The 22,615-nt window shown below is 48.8% G+C and overlaps 1 protein-coding gene across 3 annotated transcripts in view; it reads right to left on the bottom strand.

Moving 5' to 3' along the window:
• Nucleotides 1–22,615, bottom strand: part of RASSF5 (Ras association domain family member 5) — a 277,827-nt gene that overhangs the window by 176,011 nt on the left and 79,201 nt on the right. The window contains exon 1 of one of the 3 annotated variants that reach the window (XM_069633181.1): nucleotides 17,985–18,273. The exons of 1 other annotated variant lie outside the window; for it this stretch is intronic. In XM_069633181.1, coding sequence (XP_069489282.1) covers nucleotides 17,985–18,048 — 64 coding nt within the window. In that variant the 5' untranslated portion in view covers nucleotides 18,049–18,273. Of the gene's footprint in view, nucleotides 1–9,832; nucleotides 12,478–17,984; nucleotides 18,274–22,615 lie in introns of those variants that run through there. One more of the 3 variants, XM_069633180.1, reaches the window with a different exon arrangement.

Here is a 22,615-nt window from a genome sequence, read left to right as displayed (position 1 = left end):
CATTATCCACAAGCATTCTCTTCCACAATCCTGCATCATAACAGTCCTACTCTACCACACTCCTACATCATCCACAAGCATTCTCCTCCACAATCCTGCATCCCAACAGCCCTACTCTACCACACTCCTAAATCATCCACACGCATTCTCCTCCACAATCCTGCATCATAACAGTCCTACTCTACCACACTCCTACATCATCCACAAGCATTCTCCTCCACAATCCTGCATCCCAACAGCCCTACTCTACCACACTCCTAAATCATCCACACGCATTCTCCTCCACAATCCTGCATCATAACAGTCCTACTCTACCACACTCCTACATCATCCACAAGCATTCTCCTCCACAATCCTGCATCCCAACAGCCCTACTCTACCACACTCCTACATCATCCACAAGCATTCCCCTCCACAATCCTGCATCATAACAGTCCTACTCTACCACACTCCTACATCATCTACAAGCATTCTCCTCCACAGTCCAGTATCATCCACAATCCTCCGACTCCACAATACTGCATCATCCACAATCTTACCCCTCCACAGTCATGCATCATCCACTCCTCCCCGGCCCTCCAACACCCGTAATTGTACTACTCCACAACCCTGCTTCATCTACAATCCTACTCTTGCAGATTCCACATTTCTACTCCTGCATCATCCACAATCCTACTATTCCACAAGACTGCATCATCAACAATTCCACAGTTCTCCGTCATCCATAATTGTACTATTCCACAGCCCCACATAATCACAATCCTACACCTTCCCCAATCCTGCACCTTCCCCAATCCTGCACCTTCCCCAATCCAGCACCTTCCCCAATCCAGCACCTTCCACAATCTAGCACCTTCCACAATCTAGCACCTTCCACAATCCTACACCTTCCCCAATCCTACACCTTCCCCAATCCTGCACTTCCCCAATCCTGCACCTTCCCCAATCCTGCACCTTCCCCAATCCAGCACCTTCCACAATCTAGCACCTTCCCAATCCTGCACCTTCCCCAATCCTGCACCTTCCCCAATCCTGCACCTTCCCCAATCCTGCACCTTCCCCAATCCAGCACCTTCCCCAATCCAGCACCTTCCCCAATCTAGCACCTTCCCCAATCTAGCACCTTCCACAATCCTACACCTTCCCCAATCCTACACCTTCCACAATTCTACACCTTCCACAATCCTGCACCTTCCACAATCCTGCACCTTCCACAGCCCTGCACCTTCCACAATCCTACACCTTCCATTGGACCTTCCCCGATCCTGCACCTTCCCCATTCCTGCACCTTCCACAATCCTGCTTCCTCTCAGCAAGAATTCCCAGTTGTTTCTTCATGGGGTTGTTTTGACACTGTGTTGAACTCTGCGCATGTTCCAGCGCACCAGTCTGTGGCCTCTCGCCCAGACTACCATCTCCACAGTGTTTGACCACTTCCCCCTCCAGGGTCTCTCACCAGTTTGCTTTCTCGTGAAGGCCTTTGAAAGTCTGTGTGTCCCCTAAGCCCGTGTGCTGTTTTTGCAGTCTCTCCTACTTCCCATTCTTTACCATCTCCCCCCAGAATGTTGTCTACTCAGTCAGCAAACGTTGCCCGCAGCCTACTGTTTGCCCTCTTACACAGTTTGTATTCTCCTCACCCTGGTGTCCTCTCACCTAGTACGTGCCAGGCTTCTGAGTGGGTATGCACTCCTTTCTAATTATGCCAGCATGCTAACTCTATGCCTGCACTGCACTCCCAATCAGCCCTCTGACCCAACATGCTGTAGCTACTACCTTGAACTCTTACCTGTGTGCCCTCTTAACATGTACTTGCTCTTAACCTCTGTGCCCGCTCACACTCTGCCCTCGGCCAAGTCTCTGTCCATGCTGTGCCCTCTCATTGTTTGCCATCCCCTCAGACTTTGCCCTCTGAGTTTGCCATCTGCCAGTCTTTGCTTATGCTGTGCCCTCTCAGTTTGCCGTCCCCTCATCTTTGCCCTCTCAGTTTGCCATCTGCCATTCTCTTCCAATGCTGTACCCTCTCATAGTTGGCCATGCCCAAGTATTTGCCCCTCAGTTTGCCATCTGACAGTCTTTGCCCATGCTGTGCCCTCTCAGTTTGCCATCCCCTGAGCCTTTGCCCTATCAGTTTGCCATCTGTCAGTCTTTGCCCTCTCAGTTTTCCATCTGCCAGTCTTTGCCCATGCTGTGCCCTCTGTTTACCATCCCCTCAGTCTTTGCCCTCTCAGTTTCCCATCTGACAGTCTTTGCCCATGCTGTGCCCTCTCAGTTTGCCATCCCTCAGTCTTTGCCCCCTCAGTTTCACATCAGGCCATCTTCCCGCTCAGTCTCTATGCTGAATCTGTTGTTTGTCTTCATGACCAGCTGTCTGGCTTCAGAGCTGCCAGCAGCACGGAACCTGCTCTCCTGAACATCCGTGAAGACCTGCTCTCCAACCTTGATTTCAACACCCCTTGTGTCCTCATCTTACTTGATCTCTCGTCTGCCTTTGACACAATCAACCATGACATCCTGCTCAACAGGCTCCGTGATAACCTGGGGATCACCGGTCAGGCTCTGGCGTGGCTGGCTTCTTTCCTCTCTGATCGATCCTCCCAGGTTCAACTTGGATCCTTCCTCTCCGACAACTTTTTCTAAACCTGTGGTGTCCCCCAGGGGTCTAACCTCTCTCCCTGGCTGTTCAACCAATACCTGGCACTTCTTGCCCACTGCATTGCCGCACTCTGCCGCAACTTCCAGTGCTATGCAGATGACAGCCAGCTCATCCTCAGGCTACCCTGAGCCACCTCTTCGCCCTCTCTCATCTCTGACTGTCTGTCCGCCATCCATGAGTGGTGTGCCGCCAATGATCTCTGAGATTCTCCTCATTGGCCCACCCGCTCCCTCCTTTCCTGTCACTCTCTGGCCGGCCTCTCTTGGCCCTCTTCCTGCTCCCACCTGTGAGGCTAAAAACCCTGGGGTCATCTTGGCCTCCACAGTCTTCTTCTCTCCTCACATCTCTGGCGTCTCTAAGAAGTCCCACTACCAGCTGCACCTCCTCAGAGGTATTCTTCCCTTTCTCTCCTTCCCCCAGAAGCTCATTGTCTCCAGAGCTCTGGTTCTCTCTAGGCTGGACTACAGTAACAGCCTCTTTCTAAATCTGCCTGCTTCTACTCTCCACCCTATGCAACTCATCCAGAACAAGACTGCAAGACTTGTCCTTGGCCTCAAGCCCAGGGATTGTATCTCTCCAGGAATTAAATCCCTGCTCCCAGTGGCTGCGAGGATTAAGTTCAAAACTCTCTGCATTGTCCACAAGGCCTTCTGGGGCCTGGAGCCTCAATACCTTCAACTCTCTCTTCCTAAATATCTTCCTTCTCGAGCTCTTCCCTCATCCGCCTCGAACACCCTCAGGGTCAGTCACTTCTCCATGCAACGAGTTGCTGGTAGATCTTTCTCTTCGGCCAGGGCCTCCCTCTAGAACAACCTCGCTGCCGCCCTGAAACTTGAGGAGAACCATCTCCGGTTCCGGAAGCACCTTAAAACCTTCCTCTTGGCTTCTGTTTTCTCTCCCCCTCTCCCCTGCTAAATTCCTGGCTGAAACTGCACTAGTTACCTGGCCACCCTTTTGATCTCAGGCCCAGGCCCTGCCAGTTGCCCACCTGCACTGCCTCCCTGGCAACCCCAGCACCCGGGGACTGTTTTCTGTATCCCTTACAGTTCCCCACCAGCACTCATGTCTGCACTTACCCTGCACTTTCCACCAGCTGGACGTTTTCTTATTTATCTTATTTATCCTAGTATCCCATGTACTGCACTTCCCCTCCCCCTTCCCCCCTTTCCATGCACTTGTGCGATCTGAATGACACCTGCCCTAGAAAGATCATTGTCTGTCATCCCTCTGTTCCCCCTCCCTTGCCTCGTCGTGCCTTGAAACACGTGTGTATAGGCGCGTTATAAATGCCATATATCACATCATATTTTGCCCATGCTGTGCCCTCTCAGTTTGCTATTCCCTCAGTCTTTGCCCTCTCAGTTTGACATCGGGCCAGTATTTTGCCCATGCTGCGCCCTCTCATCGCTTGCCATACCCTCTGTCTTTGCCCTCAAAGTTTAACATTGGGCCAGTATTTTGCCCATGCTGCCCCCTCTCAGTTTGCTATTCCCTCAGTCTTTGCCCTCTCAGTTTGACATCGGGCCAGTATTTTGCCCATGCTGCGCCCTCTCATCGCTTGCCATACCCTCTGTCATTGCCCTCTCTTTGCCATCGGATGCGTCTTTGCCCGTGCTGCGCCCTCTCATCGTTTGCCATACCCTCTGTCATTGCCCTCTCTTTGCCATTGGATGCGTTTTTGCCCATGCCGCGCCCTCTCATCGCTTGCCACACCCTCTGTCATTGCCCTCTCTTTGCCATCGGATGCGTCTTTGCCCATGCCGTGCCCTCTCATCGTTTGCCATACCCTCTGTCATTGCCCTCTCTTTGCCATCGGATGCGTCTTTGCCCATGCCGTGCCCTCTCATCGCTTGCCACACCCTCTTTCCTTGCCCTCTCTTTGCCATCGGATGCGTCTTTGCCCATGCCGTGCCCTCTCATCGCTTGCCACACCCTCTGTCATTGCCCTCTCTTTGCCATCGGATGCGTCTTTGCCCATGCCGTGCCCTCTCATCGTTTGCCATACCCTCTGTCATTGCCCTCTCTTTGCCATCGGATGCGTCTTTGCCCATGCCGTGCCCTCTCATCGTTTGCCATACCCTCTGTCATTGCCCTCTCTTTGCCATCGGATGCGTCATTGCCCATGCCGTGCCCTCTCATCGTTTGCCATACCCTCTGTCATTGCCCTCTCTTTGCCATCGGATGCGTCTTTGCCCATGCCGTGCCCTCTCATCGTTTGCCATCCCTCAGTCATTGCTCTATCTATGCCCTCTCAATTTGCCATATTGGCAGGCTTTGCCCACTTCGTATCCTGTAAATGTACGGAATAACCTTCGTGAAATATAACTGCATTTCAACAAGGAAAAAAATGGTTGCTGAACAAAATTACTTTTTTTTTTTTTAAAGGCACTAAAGACTCTCCCCAAATATTCTAGGACTGGAGTTTGATTATATAATTGCTCCAGTCCTAAAATATATTGGGGAGGGTGTTTAGTGCCTTTAAAAAAATAGCAAATCACTTTGGATGTGATTCGGTGTTATGGTTTTCGCTTTGAATCCCTTAAACTGCCCTTTGATCCTGGGGTACCCACATTAACTTAATAATGTTTGCGCAAAATCAGATGGAAGTGTATAGGAGGATGTTAAATGGGGAGGGCTGAGTGGCACCCCAAGGGGGGTATGCGTTTGAAAGATATGGTCCGTGCTCATATCTCCCAAGGGGGAGTGATCAATGTTAGGAACCATGACACCAATCACTCAAAAACCTGCAATGAATTTACTGATAATGGCCAACTGTATCTGATTCATGATGTAATAATGGCAAAACACAAACCCTTTTCTTTGTGAATTCATGCAGATGTCATTACACACACTATTCACTAAATCACTCATCACTCTGCACTTGCCACACTTGTGTTTGGATATGATGATCAATATTTGAACAAACAATGTATGCTTAATGATGACCAGAGCCTTGATAAAGACTCTTGAATGGTCGAAACACGTATCGGCACCCGCAGTGATAGTAAATATCCAATGGCATTAATCTACAACGAGTGGACTATATCTTTCATCGCTATAGGACTCCCAAGATTATAGGAAACCTCCAAGAAGTATAACAAAAGCACCAATATTGTAGGAATCCAACACACACATATTTTCCTACAGGAGTTCGTCTTCGGTTCAGTAAACATTGGATACATGTGTGTGCGCGCCTAGTATGCATGATGTTTCAGTGTGTGTGGTCACACCAGTTTCCCACAAAGGAGGCAACGAAGCTGCGCATGCTAAGTGCATATAGAACAGGCCTGCGGGGAGAACATGAAAGTGCTCCATGTGCTGGCACATGCATGTGAGCGGGATGAAGCAGAGTGCTTGATGTATGGACGGGATGCAAGAGTTCCCCATGGATACATGGATGAGCACAGAACAGAAGCGTGTACATATGTATATATACGTCACAAACTCTACTGTTAGGAGACCTTAACTTAGGATTTGACGACACTAATGACCAACAGGCCACCTCTGTAGCTAACATCCTGACTGAACTTGGTTTCACACAGAGAGTCAATGCACCTGCGCCTAATAAAGGGAGAACCCTCGATTGGGTGGCTCATCATAAATGTAACGTCTCCATCACATCCATCTCTCCACAAATCTGGACTGACCGTCACCTTATATCTTTTACACTAGATACTAAAAGACCTACTTTACAACTACCACCACCTGCCTCCCCACACTAACTAGAAACAAGAAAAACATTACATCAGACAACCTCTTGCCCCATATCTTACCTAATGTTAACTAACTACCGGACTACTTGGATCCCAGTCTACTAGTCGAAGAATATAACAAAGCCATGATTACTGCTCTTGATAGCATTGCCCCTCTAAAACTCAGGAATAGTAAACCAAACAATTACATTAACTCCTGGTTCACTCCCCACCTGAAAAACCTAAGATTAGAGAAAAGAAGATGCAAAACTGTTTGGAAACTACATCCTACTGCAGAAAACAAAATAAACTTAATTAACATCTCGACTCAATATAGGAAGGATATCCTTGTGGCCAAACAAGAAGCCTACAACGATAGAATCACACAAGCCAACTCTAGCACGAAGGAGCACTTTACCATTCTAAAAGAATTAGAAACCCCTATCCTAGCACAAGATAATTCGGTCAAAGATAAAACATGGTGCTGTGACATCCAGCATGCATTAGTTAACAAAGTCACCACAAGTCACCAACCTTCAGAATAAAATAGCTCAAAAGAAAGCTTCACTAACTTCTCAAACCCCCCCAACAAAATACCTATGCACGAGACTAAAGACTATACTCAATTTCACTTCTCCAAAGTCTCTATTATTGAGGTTGAGAAAATTATTCTTGCTCTCAAACCGTCAAATTGCAAGGGTGACCAATGCCCAGCTCAACTAATCAAGGACGCTGCCAGAGATCTAGCTCCATTCATCGCGAAACTCATCAATGCCTCCTTCACATCTGGTACCATCCCCTGCAATCTAAAAGAATCGTGGGTACTCCCACTGCTGAAAAAACAGGCATTAAACCCCAATATACCAACCAATTACAGGTCTATCACTACAGTGCCATTCCTTCTGAACATTTTAGATAAGGTAGCATACACTCCAATTCAAAACTTCCTAGAGCGCAACCAACCTCTAGGTTCTCGCCAATCTGGTTTCCGGGCACAACATGGCACAGAAACAGCACGTACTGATCTCAAGGCCCAAACAGACACACTCAGAGATAAGGGGAAATTAGCACTTCGCCTCCTCCTTGACCTCTCGGCTGCATTTGACTTGGTGGACCACAAAGTCTTATGCAGCCACCTGGACTCAGCAGCCCACCTCTCTAAAGAAGCCATACTATGGATGCAGTCATTCCTCAGCGATAGGACCATGAGGGTCTTCTCTCCATCGGCCGCAGCAGACCCTATTCCTATTACTTGTGGGGTGCCCCAGGGATCATATGTCTCTCCAACGCTGTATATTATTTTCACCAAGCCCCTTTTTGATGATCTTGATCATCTGGATATCCCCTACACAAATTATGCAGATGATACCCAGATCCTCCTACCACTCACTGCGGATTACGAAAAGGATGTGGCATTGGTGAATAGAATTTACAGCATCGTTCAGGCATGGATGGCCAATCACGGCCTCCGCCTGAACGATGATACAACAGAGCTCATCATCCTGGGCACTGCATTTCACCGTACCAAACTCAGCCCTGACTACTCATCTTTCATCATCGACTGGAACACTATTAAAGTTGCCAAAGAAGTAAAAACCCTGGGTTTTTACTTAGACTCAACCCCATCATTCACCAAACAGGTAAATACCCTGGCCTCCTCTAAAGCATACACATGCAAATTAATAAAAGCTGGAAAACACTTCCTATCATCTAACAGCTGCCTGATCCTAGTTAGAGCTCTTATTTTATCAAAATGTGATTATTGCAATGCCTTATGCATCGGAAGGGAATAAATAGATTATCAATAAAATACAGATACTCCAAAATAATGCACTTAGAGCAGCCCTAAGCATTCCAAGAAAAGAACATATATCTGAAATAAGAAGGAAACACAAATGGCTATCTACACAGGAAAACATCTGCCTAAAAACGGCCTCCCTCATCCATAATTGCCTAAACAGCAAGGCTCATTGCTACCTAATAGAAAGGGTCTCCAGAAAGACCTCAATCAGACGCACGGGACTAGCCAATTCCAACTGTCTTCAAGTGCCACGCTTCAAACTATCCACTATTGGAGGTTCTAGCTTCCCCGTCAGATCGACATGCTGTGGAATTCCCTGCCTCCCACACTAAGAACGGACCAAACTTTCACCAAATTCAGGCAGAATCGGATCAAATGGCTCATAGAGAAGGATAGGTAACTCCCTGCACGCCTTGCTAAGTTATCTCCCACATGTACACATACATGCCTGTATGTATGTATCTATGCCCCCTATACTCTATGCTGTACTATAGTCACTCTATATACCTACTATGTATGCTATCTATGATTTGATGTCGTCATTTGCATTTCCACTTAACCTGTTCTGATCCGCAACTACTGTAACTCAGAGGTAAACCTATTTAATGTGTTCCTCAACCTTTGTAACCAAGCTGTACGCCTTCTTACCTTCTGCGCCCTGATACCCTCGGGTCTGGCGCGCACAATAAATAAATAAACAAAACCAACATATATGTTGACGAAATGCAACGGGGATGAAAGATTGGATGGATGTGTGTTAGTGGTATTACCATGACATCAATGAAGAAGGGCAGAGTTGTCAGCAGCATGCATGTAGATACAAGGTTCATGTGTGCTGGCAGTAAACACATGAGACGAATGAACTGTATGCATGGGCTGGCAGGGTACACGCAAGATGAGTGCATGCAGGTGGGCAGTGTACTCATGGCATCTGTGAGGGGGCATGTGAAATACTAAGGACGCTTTTTTGTGGTTTACATGGGACTCCAATGAACAGTTACACACGTGTTGTTGATGGAAACATGCCATCAATAAATGAGTCCATGAGCATTGGTGGGATGTAGGTGACATGTATACATGTGTGCATGCATGCTGGCAGAACACACATGAGAGGGATGTCTAGTCCAGATAGGCCTGTTTCCGGGGGATGCTCACGGCTTTGCAGGACGCAGAATAGCGCCTCGGTCTTCGCCAGCAAGGAAGTCAGGTTCGGAAGTTAAGGCACCTTCGTGCACACGTGACCATTTCGACACAGACCTCACTCTCATTAGGAAGTCGGCGTCCATACGAGACCTAAAGGAGTGGCCATGCAGGGTTGGCATATGCCTACTTCTTCATAATAAGGTGATGATTTCAGTAGCGCTTCATGCCAGGTTCTCTAGCTTCTAACCGCTGTGATAACCGGATACCGCTGTTAGCAGCGCCGTTTGCCAGTTTGCTGAACAAGCCATTGGCATAGCCTGGGATGCGCCGCCCAGCTCCCATGGACATTGAAAACGTGGCATTTTTACCACTGAGAAGGTGTGAGAGTAATACCTGTCATTTATAGCGCCTCTGCGAAGCAAAACAACGGTTCCAAAGTGCTACTTTAGATTGAATATTACTATCTTATATAATATTGCGTTTCATGTCATGTTATATTAGCTACGTGCACCCAGAAATATAGGAATAAAGTCATTACTGTACCTCCAATGGGAAGGAACTCGCGGCTCGGCGAGCGCAGGAGCTGCAGCCCCTCGGACCAGGACTTGGACTTCGGAAAATGCCGGAAAATGCTGCGAATCCTCCGGGTGACGACGCCGAAGCAGGCCCCGCCGCGCGGGCCCCTCCTCCCGCTCATGCCCGCCTCCTGGGATCACTCTTCCGGCCCACCTGTGCCCGGTGCAGGCACGGCCGCCACTGCGGTGCTGCACGCGGACCGAGGGGGCGGCTGCATCGCTTCCGGGAGAGGGGGGAAGGTCGGGGGCGGTGGGGATGGCCGCCCGGGGCTCAGGCCTATGTAGGGTCGAATTTAGGGTCAGGGGCTGGGGCTATAGGATGTGAATGAGGGGTGGGTTCAGCTGGACCCAAGTGTTGAATTCCCCAACACAGGGTCCTGTGTTTATTTGATTTGATTTTTTATTCAGCGCTGGCCTGACCCAGAGTGTCTCGGAGCACCTTACAGGGTTCAAAGTGCAAGGGGCGGGAGGGGAAACAGAATGTCCAAGATAGGGTAGGAAGGAGAGGAGGAGGATAGCTCAGCGGCAACGTGCTCGTCTTGGAAGCAAGACGACACAGATCAACACAGGCTCGATCCCCGGGTCCGCGCTTAGAAACCTTTGCGTATTAAGCGCGATATAAATAACCTATCATATCAAGATCGGGATAGTAGGGGAGGTGGAAGTGATAGGAGGACTTTATAGGATAGTGGGCTTAGTCTTAAACCCTAGCGTCCTGTCGTTTGACACTTACATGGCCGCTTAAGGATAGTAGTACCATAGACAGTAAGTGAGCGCGACTGGATACCAACTGGGATCAAAGACATCGTTCGGGTAGATGCGCTTCCACCGTAGGCAGTAACAGTGAGTGGAACTTCATACCAACTGGGATCAAAGACATCGTTCGGGTAGAGGCGCTTCCACCGTAGGCAGTAACAGTGAGCGCGACTGGATACCAACTGGGATCAAAGACATTGTTTGGGTAGAGGCGCTTCCAACGTAGGCAATAACAGTGAGCGCAACTGGATACCAACTGGGATCAAAGACATTGTTTGGGTAGAGGCGCTTCCAACGTAGGCAATAACAGTGAGCGCAACTGGATACCAACTGGGATCAAAGACATTGTTCGGGTAGAGGCGCTTCCAACGTAGGCAGTAACAGTCAATGCGACTGGATCCCAACTGGGATCAAAGACATCGTTCGGGTGGAGGCGCCTCCACAGTATCCTAGAATACCAATTGAGGTCCAAGACACCACTTATGACAAAGGCGCTTTTACTGTAGACAGTGAATGAGAATATCCTAGGTTACCAACCGAGGTCCAAGACGTCGCTTAGGGTATAGGAGGTTTTAACGAAGGACGTAAACGAGAGTATCCTGGGTCACCGACCGGGGTCCAAGCCGTCACTTAGGGTATAGGAGGTTTTAACAAAGGCAGTAAATGAGAGTATCTTGGGTCACCGACCGGGGTCCAAGAAGACAATTTGGGTATGGAAGATTTTAACAAAGGCAGTACATTAGGGTATCCTGGGTCACTGATCGGGGTCCTAGAAGTCACTTAGGGTATAGGAAGTTTTAACGAGGGACGTAAATGAGAGTATCCTGGGTCACCGACAGGGGTCCAAGAAAGCTCTTAGGGTATAAAAGATTTTAACGAAGGACGTAAATGAGAGTATCCTGGGTCACCGACTGGGGTCCAAGACGTTGCTTAGGGTGTAGAAGATTTTAACGAAGGACATAAATGAGAGTATCCTGGGTCACCGACCGGGGTCCAAGACGTCGCTTAGGGTATAGGAGGTTTTAACGAAGGACATAAACGAGAGTATCCTGGGTCACCGACCGGGGTCCAAGCCGTCGCTTAGGGTATAGGAGGTTTTAACGAAGGACGTAAATGAGAGTATCCTGGGTCACCGACTGGGGTCCAAGCCGTCACTTAGGGTATAGGAGGTTTCAACGAAGGACGTAATGAGAATATCCTGGGTACACCGACCGGGGTCCAAGACGTCGCTTAGGTAGGTAGTTTAAACTAAGGCAGTAAATGAGGGTATCCTGGGTTACCGACCAGTGTCCAAGAAGTCGCTCAGGGTATAGGAGGTTTGACCGTAGACTGTGAAGGAGGGTCCTGGGTTACTGACTTGGGTCCAAGAAGGTGCTTAGGGAATAGACGCTTTTATCAAAGGAAGTAAATGGAACCATCCTGGGTTACCGACCGGGGTCCAAGACATCCATAAACCGTCCAACATCGCATTGCAGCCATATCCAATTCAGAACGCCCCCTCAATCCACGGATCCCCAACGCCAAGCCCACAGCTCCATCACCGTTCGGACACCGTGTCCTCTGCCGCGGCGCGCCTCCGCAGCCTCCTCGCCCGCTTCTCACAGCCCTGGGAAACTTTCTATTTCTGGGGCTTTTTGCGCGATAAGATAACCCCTCCTGCGGCAGGGGCTGTAACTGAATCCGACGCCCTGGCCCTGCGCGCTCCTGGCCCAGCCTCCGCTGCGCTGCCCGCGAGGGGGGCTCTGGACCCGGGGCTCCGGATTTCAAATCAATGATTCGAGGGATGCAAAAAAAACAAACTCAAGTACGGCCAAGGTGAGGATGGGGTGCGAAGGTTACTGGCTGCGGAGTGGAGGCTCTCTGTGACTTGCCGAAGGAAGGATGCCCAATTTAATGAGCATCAGGCATCCGGGAGGACCAATCAGAAATCTGGAGAAAATTGCCTTTTTTTTTAACCAAATCGAGTATTCTGCATACTAAATGTTTGCCTAAAAAACTCGAACCACCGGGGTGGTGCCCGGATTCAAACCGCCCCAATAAAAGTGGGATTTTGGCACCCCTCTTTTAACCCCTTACTTTCAAGGAGGCCAGATTTGATCTTTTAGTGCCCAAATCACGCCCACGCTGCCCCTCTGTGGCGACCCAAGCAGCTGTTTAGAATTGTCTAATTGTAACACTTGCCAAGTTGGGCTCCCTTTTGAGACCACTGATTTTCGATAAATAATTGGCGTGGGCTGGAGGACTGGCAGGGCTGGGGCAGAGTCAGTGTACCTGCAGGCATAGAGAGCTCTACAGGGAATTTAGGAGCTGGCAGGGCTGGGCGGAGTCAGCCCTGCGTCAGTGTGCCTGCAGGCATAGAGAGCTCTACAGGGAACTTAAGAGGTGGCAGGACTGGGGCAGTGTCAGTCCTGCGTCAGTGTGCCTGCAGGCACAGATAGCTCTACAGGGAACTTAGGAGCTGGCAGGGCTGGGTCAGTCCGCCCCTCGTCAGTGTGCCTGCAGACACAGAGAGCTCTACAGGGAACTTAGGAGCTGGCAGGGCTGGGGCAGTGTCAGCCCTGCGTCAGTGTGCCTGCAGACACAGAGAGCTCTACAGGGAACGTAGGAGCTGGCAGGGCTGGGGCAGAGTCAGCCCTGCGTCAGTGTGCCTGCAGACACAGAGAGCTCTACAGGGAATTTAGGAGCTGGCAGGGCTGGGGCAGTGTCAGCCCTGCGTCAGTGTGCCTGCAGACACAGAGAGCTCTACAGGGAACTTAGGAGCTGGCAGGGCTGGGGCAGTGTCAGCCCTGCATCAGTGTGCCTGCAGACACAGAGAGCTCTACAGGGAACGTAGGAGCTGGCAGTGCTGGGGAAGACTCACTCCTACGTCAGTGTGCCTGCAGACACTGAGAGCTCTACAGGGAATTTAGGAGCTGGCAGGGCTGGGGAAGAGTCAGTCCTGCGTCAGTGTGCCTGCAGACACAGAGAGATCTACAGGGAACTTAGGAGCTGGCAGGGCTGGGGCAGAGTCAGTGTGCCTGCAGGCATAGAGAGCTCTACAGGGAACTTAGGAGCTGGCAGGGCTGGGGCAGTTAGCCCTGCGTCAGTGAGCCTGCAGGCATAGAGAGCTCTACAGGGAACTTAGGAGCTGACAGGGCTGGGGCAGACAGTCCTGCGTCCGTGTGTCTGCAGGCATAGAGAGCTCTACAGGGAATTTAGGAGCTGGCAGGGCTGTGGCAGAGTCAGCCCTGCGTCAGTGTGCCTGCAGACACAGAGAGCTCTACAGGGAACGTAGGAGCTGGCAGGGCTGGGGAAGTGTCACTCATGTGTCACAGAGTTCTTGAACCTCTCCGAAAGTTCTCTATACTCCAAGAGAAACCAAATTCCAGATCGCAGCTTCCTGACAGGTGAGCGAGGGTACCCAGAACAGGCCCCTGCCAGCCACCCCCACGACACGAGACCAATACATGTACCCCAGCCTCCCCACCCCTTCCCGTAATACAAAACCTATGCCTGGCGTCCTGCCTCCACACCCCCACTGCACAAATCCACTTCCTGGCGTCCTGCCATCAAAGCCCCTCAGAATGCAAAAACAGAGACCCTCCTCCCCACTCCCAAACACAAACCTTACCTCCTCACCCCAAAACAGAACACGATCTGCCGTCTTGCCTCCCAAAACCCCACCGCACAACACGATTTGCAGGTGCAAACAATTGGAAAGGGCCATAATTGTCAGTTGCCTAATAACACCACACACACACGGCGACTCAGTAGCGCCATGAAGCCCCATACCTACATGTGAAACAATGGACGCAGTCTCACCACACAATCCGCACCACCCTGCAGCCACCCAAGTACAAAGCAATGCCCCCAGTCATGCAGTCAACACTAGCTACTGACATAGTCCACACACCCTGCTGCAACCTGCGGCACTACCCATTGGTGCGTTGCAGATAGCAGATATGAGCAGAACACCCTTGCCCTGGGTAATCTCCAAGTGGCCCTTTGCCTCAAGAGAGCCACCGGTATTACACATGCAAAGCTTGAGGCTGTATACATATAGTGCAATGTGAAAACCCTTTAATGTTACGGTGATTGTTGTGAAACATTAAATAATCACCAAACCAATTGTGCATTACGTACTTGGTGCTTCAAGCATGCAACCCTTTTATCGCAGACATATCTGCCAAATGTAAAAAGTCGTGCTCATTCTGATGTTCACAAAATGGCGACTGATGTTATGCAAAGCAGGCTGGAACCCTCACTGGTGTTATTTGTCCCCTTCCTTCCCGTTTGTTCTACAGAAGAACAATAGGAGTTGACTGATTGGTCTTCTTAATAACCCATCAGACAATAATTTAGATGCTTATTCTAGGGTTTAATAATGTGTTTTGCTCAGAAGGAACAACCTTATTATGACTAAAATATATAATGGAAATCAACATTGCACAATGTTTATAATGTTTACAATGTTCGTACACATACATACGTTCATTCTGATCTGTTGATAATAGTGATTTTTTTCCCTGTGATTGCGCTCTGAGCACTGACTAGGGGGGGCTCTAGCAAACACCCCCCTGGCGACACGACGAACATGTACATGCAAATATACTGAGACTTAAGAGATCGAGAGAGAGGAAGGAGAAAGACAGAGAAGAAGGAAAAACGAGAGAAGGAGAGGTCAGAGAGAGAGATGGAGGGGAGGAAGAGGAAGTGAGAAATAAAGCGACACAGAGGGATGGGGAGAGAGAAAAGAGGGAGCGGGAGAGAGACAGAAAAAGAGAGGGAGGGAAAGTGAGAGAGAGGAGAGACAGAGGAGAGACAGAGACAGAGAAAGAGAGAGAGGGGGCGGACGGGAGAGAGAGAAGAAGGGGAGGGAGAGGGAGACAGAGAGAGGGGTAGCGAGAGAGGGAGAGAGAGAGGGAGAGGGGGGGAGCGAGAGAGATGATGCTCCCCTGATCTGCATTCGTGATGTTTATTAGTCGATGGGTTTTGCTGCCCGAGGGCCGCTGTTACCGCCTGTGCACCTTGAGCTAGAGAGAAGGCTGGCTACGCGTTTCCTCGGGGCGAGCCTAAGTCCAGCGAGGTGTACGGGTGGGCTGCATTGGGGGGTGATCTGTACATTTCAGGGAGGCCCCTTTCTCCAAAGAAGGCTTTAGTGATTGTTTCCTCTGCTTGACCGGGGTCTCTCCTGAAGACTGCGCCCTCTTCCTCCAGCTGAAGCCTCAAGTGTCTCCTCGGATCACTATGGTAACCAGCCAAAATGAAGCGCTCTGTCCTATCAGTATAGTGATGGAGTGCCTGCCCCCTCAGAGCGACATGGAGCGACACTAAGTCCTCGCACCCAGACACTAGAACACCTTACCCATTAACCTTAAGAATGAAACATCCTTCCCCCCAATTAAAAAAATCATTGAAAACTTGGCTTTTCAACCAATGCTAATACTAACCATGACCCCCACCTGACTAGTCCCCCACCTACCAACTCTATATATATATATAATGTATGTGATCTCATTTGTGCTTTTTTGTTTTCTTTTAAAAAAAGATTAAGATTGTTTCTCACACTGTAACTACGTGGTGATACCCCCGGGTCTGGGCGTATAGCAAATGTTATAAATAAATAAAATGGAGGGCAGTGATGGTGCGATGCACTCCTCTGATCAGTGGAAAGACCTCAGTGCTTTATCCGGCTAGACTGGAGTGTCGCTCTTCACCAGCGGGTGTCCCCCTCGCTATGCAGACGGGCTGGCCCATGGCCCTGCATCTTGTGCAGAAGGCCTGAGATCAGGGTTCTGCAAACTGTGCCCCTACAGAGGTTTTGGACTACTACTCCCATGAGCACCCACCATTGGACATATCCTAGTTGTGGCCGATGGGAGTTGTAGTCAAAAACATCTCGAGATCCAAAGGTTGCAAACCCCTGCCTTAGACCAAAATCACTTGAACAACACAGTAATGAGCGAGTGGGCAACCTTGCCCCTTAAAAGTGTCTTACGAGGGTGCAGCACCTTTTATTAATATGATATTTATTGCGCATGGACCTCGTTTTAAGAAGCAAAGGAGCGCTTTACACAGGTATACAACAGTACAGATGCAGAACGCAGCGCTTTACAGAGGTATACAACAGTACAGATGCAGAACGCAGCGCTTTACACGGGTATACAACAGTACAGATGCAGAACGCAGCGCTTTACACGGGTATACAACAGTACAGATGCAGAACGCAGCGCTTTACAGAGGTATACAGCAGTACAGACGCAGAATGCAGCGCTTTAATAGTTATACAACAGTACAGATGCAGAACGCAGCGCTTTACAGAGGTATACAGCAGTACAGACGCAGAATGCAGCGCTTTAATAGTTATACAACAGTACAGATGCAGAACGCAGCGCTTTACACAGGTATACAACAGTACAGATGCAGAACACAGCGCTTTACAGAGGTATACAACAGTACAGATGCAGAACGCAGCGCTTTACTAAGTTATACAACAGTACAGATGCAGAACGCAGCGCTTTACACGGGTATACAACAGTACAGATGCAGAACGCAGCGCTTTACACAGGTATACAACAGTACAGATGCAGAACGCAGCGCTTTACAGAGGTTTACAACAGTACAGATGCAGAATGCAGCGCTTTACTAAGTTATACAACAGTACAGATGCAGAACGCAGCACTTTACACAGGTATACAACAGTACAGATGCAGAACGCAGCGCTTTACACGGGTATACAACAGTACAGATGCGGAACGCAGCGCTTTACACGGGTATACAACAGTACAGATGCAGAACGCAGCGCTTTATAGAGGTATACAACAGTACAGATGCAGAACTCAGCGCTTTACACAGGTATACAACAGTACAGATGCAGAACGCAGTGCTTTACAGAGGTATACAACAGTACAGATGCAGAACACAGCGCTTTACTAAGTTATACAACAGTACAGATGCAGAACGCAGCGCTTTTCACAGGTATAGAACAGTACAGATGCAGAACGCAACGCTTTACTAAGTTATACAACAGTAAAGATGCCGAACGCAGCGCTTTACTAAGTTATACAACAGTAAACATGTAGAACGCAGCACTTTACAGAGGTATACAGCGGAACAGATATAAAGCGGGGTAGAATACAGAGGAACACAGAGGAGGGATACTACTGTACAGGGTGGTGGGGAGGAGAGGGGCAGGCAGCGTCTAGCGAGGCATGTGGTACGAGGGGCAACGTGACAACCCAGTATAACACATACCTTGGGGCCCAGTGCCACATCACCTTTCGCTATCACTCTTCTTATTTGATCTCCAGAATGCATTCTCCTGGTATACCCCCTACCTGCCCACCCTGCATAAGCACCCAACGTACTCTTTCCACCCTACTCACCTGTAATAGGTGGCTGTTGAGGGTTCTCTGCTGAAGGTGAAAGACTGGCTGTATTACCCCTCATTGAGGTCCACCAAGAGATTGTCACTCACTGCAGGCGGTTGCACCCCAAATACCACAGGCAGATACGTTCACGGCAGGCACGCGCTAAGAGGTCCAGCCACCCACACCTTGAGTCCCAATTGCATTTCATCAGCACTAGCCACACCGGTGTGTGAGGTATGTGGCAAGGGTGGCTGCTGAGTGCAATGTGCCGATGCACAACCATCCAGAAAGAGAGCCGGCTGCATTTGTTCTCTTCTGAGAACCACCCACATGCAGTGTGAGTCATCAATAATTACAATACTTATGGCTCTAAATAGTGCTTTCCAGCCAAACAAAATCCCAGCAGGCTGGCAATCAAAGGATTGGCAGGGGCACTGTGTATTATACATACGCGTGCGCGTCCGCGCATACACACACTATATATATATTTCCAGTCCTTTATGGGCATTAGAATGATTTCATATAACCAAAGATGAGTGAGCCAGGTGGGGGGTCTCCAGGGCACTGCTGTCCACGAAGTCATGATGCAATGCCAACCTGAACCTTTTTTTTTGTTTACTTGACTGCCATTGTGGAGGAGAAGAAAGAAATGGGCCCTGTTTGTGGATCGGACCTTGTGCACACGAAAGCAGTGAGCTACATGACATAGCCACGCTATATGGATCCGGTCCCGTTTCATTGGCCTTCCAATACCTGTTACCTTGTTCCCCTGGCAGCAGACAGAATATATAAGGGTCCACCTCAGATTACAGACCTGCCAGGAAACAGCTGAGGGATTCATTCTCGTGACCCTCACATATGTGACAGTTTCCCCACAAGAAAGACCCTGCTTCAAGAATCCACGTTCCTAAGCTGGCATCGGAGCGTGTGCCCAACGTCTAATGCACACGTTGAGGCAGGGCCACAACTGCGTTTATATTCGATCTTTATTGATTATTTGTGTTTGTGCATATTGTAACAAATGCACAGGTTTAGCAGCACTGCCAACCAAGCAGTGGCCAGCACTTAAATGCAAACATTGTCTTGGTGGAGACGAGCTGAGTGGGCACCACTGCTTAGATTAAAGATAACAATTTTATAGATTCTTGGCAAGGTATGTGGTCCTGTAGCCAACAGACCTCACATGCACTATGTCTCTGAAAATGTCCTTCCTTCTTAGTAAGGGTCATGCTCAACTTAAAACCACTTATCTATTTCTTCTGTGAGCACCAGGACAATGTTTGTGGGAGAATAAAACCTAGGTACAGTGACGTAAGAAGGACCCCTCTGTGGTTATCAACACATGTAGTTACTTTTAATTTTTTCAAATATAATACATTGATTCTTTAATTTTTTTATTTTCAATTTAAAAATGAAAATGTTTAATTCCCCCCCTCCCGCCCCACGCACTATAAAGGGAAAGATTGAAGGCAAGCATATTCCCCAGTTTTTGGTTTCTAAGAACTCATTTCTACTTACATTGAAAACCTCTGTTTAAAGCTCAGGAAAGCCAGCTGCATAGCACAACCCTCTTGGAGGACAGGGTAGGGGTCTGGTCACTCCACTCTCAAGGATGGTCCCCAGCTCTTCACCATAGGGCAGAGTCAGCCTTTTTAGGCCTACTGAACAATAGACAGCTACTGAACAATCTGAGCAATCTCATTTGGTGTTTTCTTGCGGCTGTCAGATGGTCATTTTTAGCACCCTTAGTCTCCCTTCTCATAGTGAATTCACGTTATATAGCAGTGATGACATTATCAAGATCTTAGTATTGGGCAGTGCCCTGCAAGAGTTCTTGCAACCATGATTGGACAGTTACCCTTTCCTCTCCTCCCAAATCCAGCCTCTCTCTAAGAATTGGTTTAGTTGGTTTAGGAGTCTGGAACAGACATATGGCAACTCCCATTTGAAATCCCCTTTTGCTTCCATGTCAACTTTTTGGCAAACACTAGTTCTGTGGCTAAACGTCATAATTTACTAGTAACGGCCATTTTATATATATAGATATATATATATATATTTATTACACGGCCACGGTAGTGGCCGTGTAGTTATGGTAAAGTTGCTGTTTCCATAGGAAGAACACTTTTTGGGTGGCTTATAACTTTGCTCCCCCTGGACAAATCCTTACCAAACGTTGCAAAAAAAAGTATATGGGCCACTCTGAATTTTTGTGCAATGTTTGGTGAGGTTTGGTCCAGTGGGGGAAAAAGTTATAGCGGGGTCCCAAAACGTATTTTTTTCCCATAGACTGAATGGGGGAAAAACTTTGCGCAAGCCTTCAGCCCAAACCGCTGGACGGATTTTCACCAAATTTGCGGCAGGGGCTTGGTCCCGAAAGCGTGCTTTTGTAATTTTGGTGAAAATCGGTCCAGTAGTTTTCTTTAAAATGATCAAAAAGTAGGTCTAAAAAAATTAGTGATACATATGTCCGCTCTGCGGAAACACTTCCCTGTTCGCTCCGCGGGCAGGACACCATTTGGCTAATGGGCTTGTGTCATGTCCGTGGACACGCTGCGAGTCCGTCGATTGGCTGGAGTGAGGCGTGATGTGCGTCAGATTGTTCGGATGCGCCCTCCATCTTGGATCCGCCAACAGCGCGGCGGCGACCAGAGGTGAAATGTAGTTTTGGGGAGTGTTTTGGTGTGTAATAGTGATTGGAGAGGTTTAGGGAGTAAGAGATGGGTGAAATACTGTATTTGTTTAGGTGGCAGGTGCTACTGATGTATTCGCCATGCCCGTGCTGTCCGGGATCTTCGTAATTACTGAAAATGAGGGGTGTCCTAAGGATAGTATTTCCATTCGTGCTGTGCGCAGGCAAGTTAAAACTGTTCTAAGGACACGCGTGGTGTCAGCAGACATTAAAATTGAGTATATGCCGCCGTTAAAATTTTTGATTCTATGAGTGTGATAAGCCACCATGGGTGTGATATGCTGTGGTGATTGTGGCCAGGGTCTAGAGTCTTGGGTGCATGGACGCAGGCCGTAGGCCGTAGGCCATTGATGTGGAGCAAGGATTAGTTAATGGAGCACTGGGTACAGTTGTTGGCTTTCAAACATACTGTTATGACTTGATGGTTGTGAAGATTATGGGGCCTCTGTCCACAAGTTCCACTCAGAAAGACACAAATAACTTTGTGAGCGATCCTTGAGGCCACAGGTTTCTTGAGTGCCGAAGAACGCCAGGAACACCGGTGACCCCTCGACCGCTGTAAAGCAAGCAATGGGTCAGTACAATGGCACACAATACACTGAATAGCGAGGTAACAAATATCAAGGGGCTTACCAAGGGTCTGGGGACGGGAAGAGTACAGATGAGAAAGAAGGTGTTCCGTGTGGCTGCAGAGTGTAGCAAGCGGCAGCGGGTAGGCGTAGATTGTTGTAGAAATAGGCACTGCAAGACCTGTATGGAAAGGGTACTCCAAAAGGTAACAGAGGAGGAAATCCGAAAACAGTCCGTTAAGAGTTCCAAGGTCAAAAGCCAGCCAAGTTCGTCGAAACCAGGGGTAATCCAAAAGGAATCCAAAAACACAGTTCAAAGGTCCTGAAACAGCAGAGCAAAACAGTATGCAAGGGCTTGACAGAGGAATCCAAGAAGAACAGTCCGTAGTCCAGAATCAAGATGTGGAGGCAGGAAGATGCCGAACAGTGCCTGATTGGGTCAGCTGTGAAGCACCGAATGAGCGTTCCCTCTACGGTTTTGAAGGGGCCTAGGAGTGTCACATGACCCCATCACGTGACCGATGATGTAGTACGTGTCCTTGTCACATGACCCAAGTTTTCAAAAACGCTGCCGGTTCTTCCTGGGGGCGTGATGAAGCAAAGAAAAAAGCCGACGTCTCCGTCGACTGTCTCCAAGATGCCAGGGCAGCTGCCAACGTTGCAATGGGTGAGTATGACCATAGCGCGTTAGATGCCCTTGTGTGCGCCGCTGCCGTGCTGCTTGAGGGAGTGAGGACATGAGGTCAGAAGGGGAAGGCAGATCAGGACCTGAGATGGAGGGCGTAGTGGCTGCACGGGTATTCGTGTGCGTAAGGTAACCAGTGAATGGTGTAACACATACCCACGTGACAACATTCAGTTTGTCAATATTCTCTTTGACAAACTTTCAGAAGTAAAAAGGATAGGGCGCTCAACAGCTCGATTCCTTCTCTTCAAAGACATGTATGTACGCAGAGAACAATTTTCTCTAACTTTAGCATATGCAGTCACAATTCATAAATCCCAAGGTCTTACCCTAGACAAAGCATTGATAGATATTGGTAACACAGTCTTTAAAGAAGGCATGAGCTACGTAGCACTATCACGCTTACGTACACTTGAGGGTCTATTTCTAATAACTTTGATGCAAGTAAAGTAAGGCCATGCACCCAAGACCAAAGTTATAAGCACTGAATATATAAGCTAGCATGTGTGTGATATGTTGCGGTGGTTGTGCGTGTGATATGCTGCAGTGGTTGTGGCCAGGGCTTAGAGTCTTGGGTGCACGTCAAGGTTACGTTTAAGCATTACTCTACAGTTTAAGGATAATTTTAATATTTTCTCCAAACCAGCTGTGTTGTCTCTGCGTACATACATGTCTTTGAAGAAAAGGAAAAGAGCTATTG

This window comes from Ambystoma mexicanum, chromosome 13 (genome assembly GCF_040938575.1).
Source record: "Ambystoma mexicanum isolate Mex_15411 chromosome 13, UKY_AmexF1_1, whole genome shotgun sequence".
Taxonomy (NCBI): Eukaryota; Metazoa; Chordata; class Amphibia; order Caudata; family Ambystomatidae; genus Ambystoma; species Ambystoma mexicanum.
The sequence above is the reverse complement of the archived record's forward strand: the minus strand, read 5'-3'. Positions and strand labels throughout refer to the sequence as shown.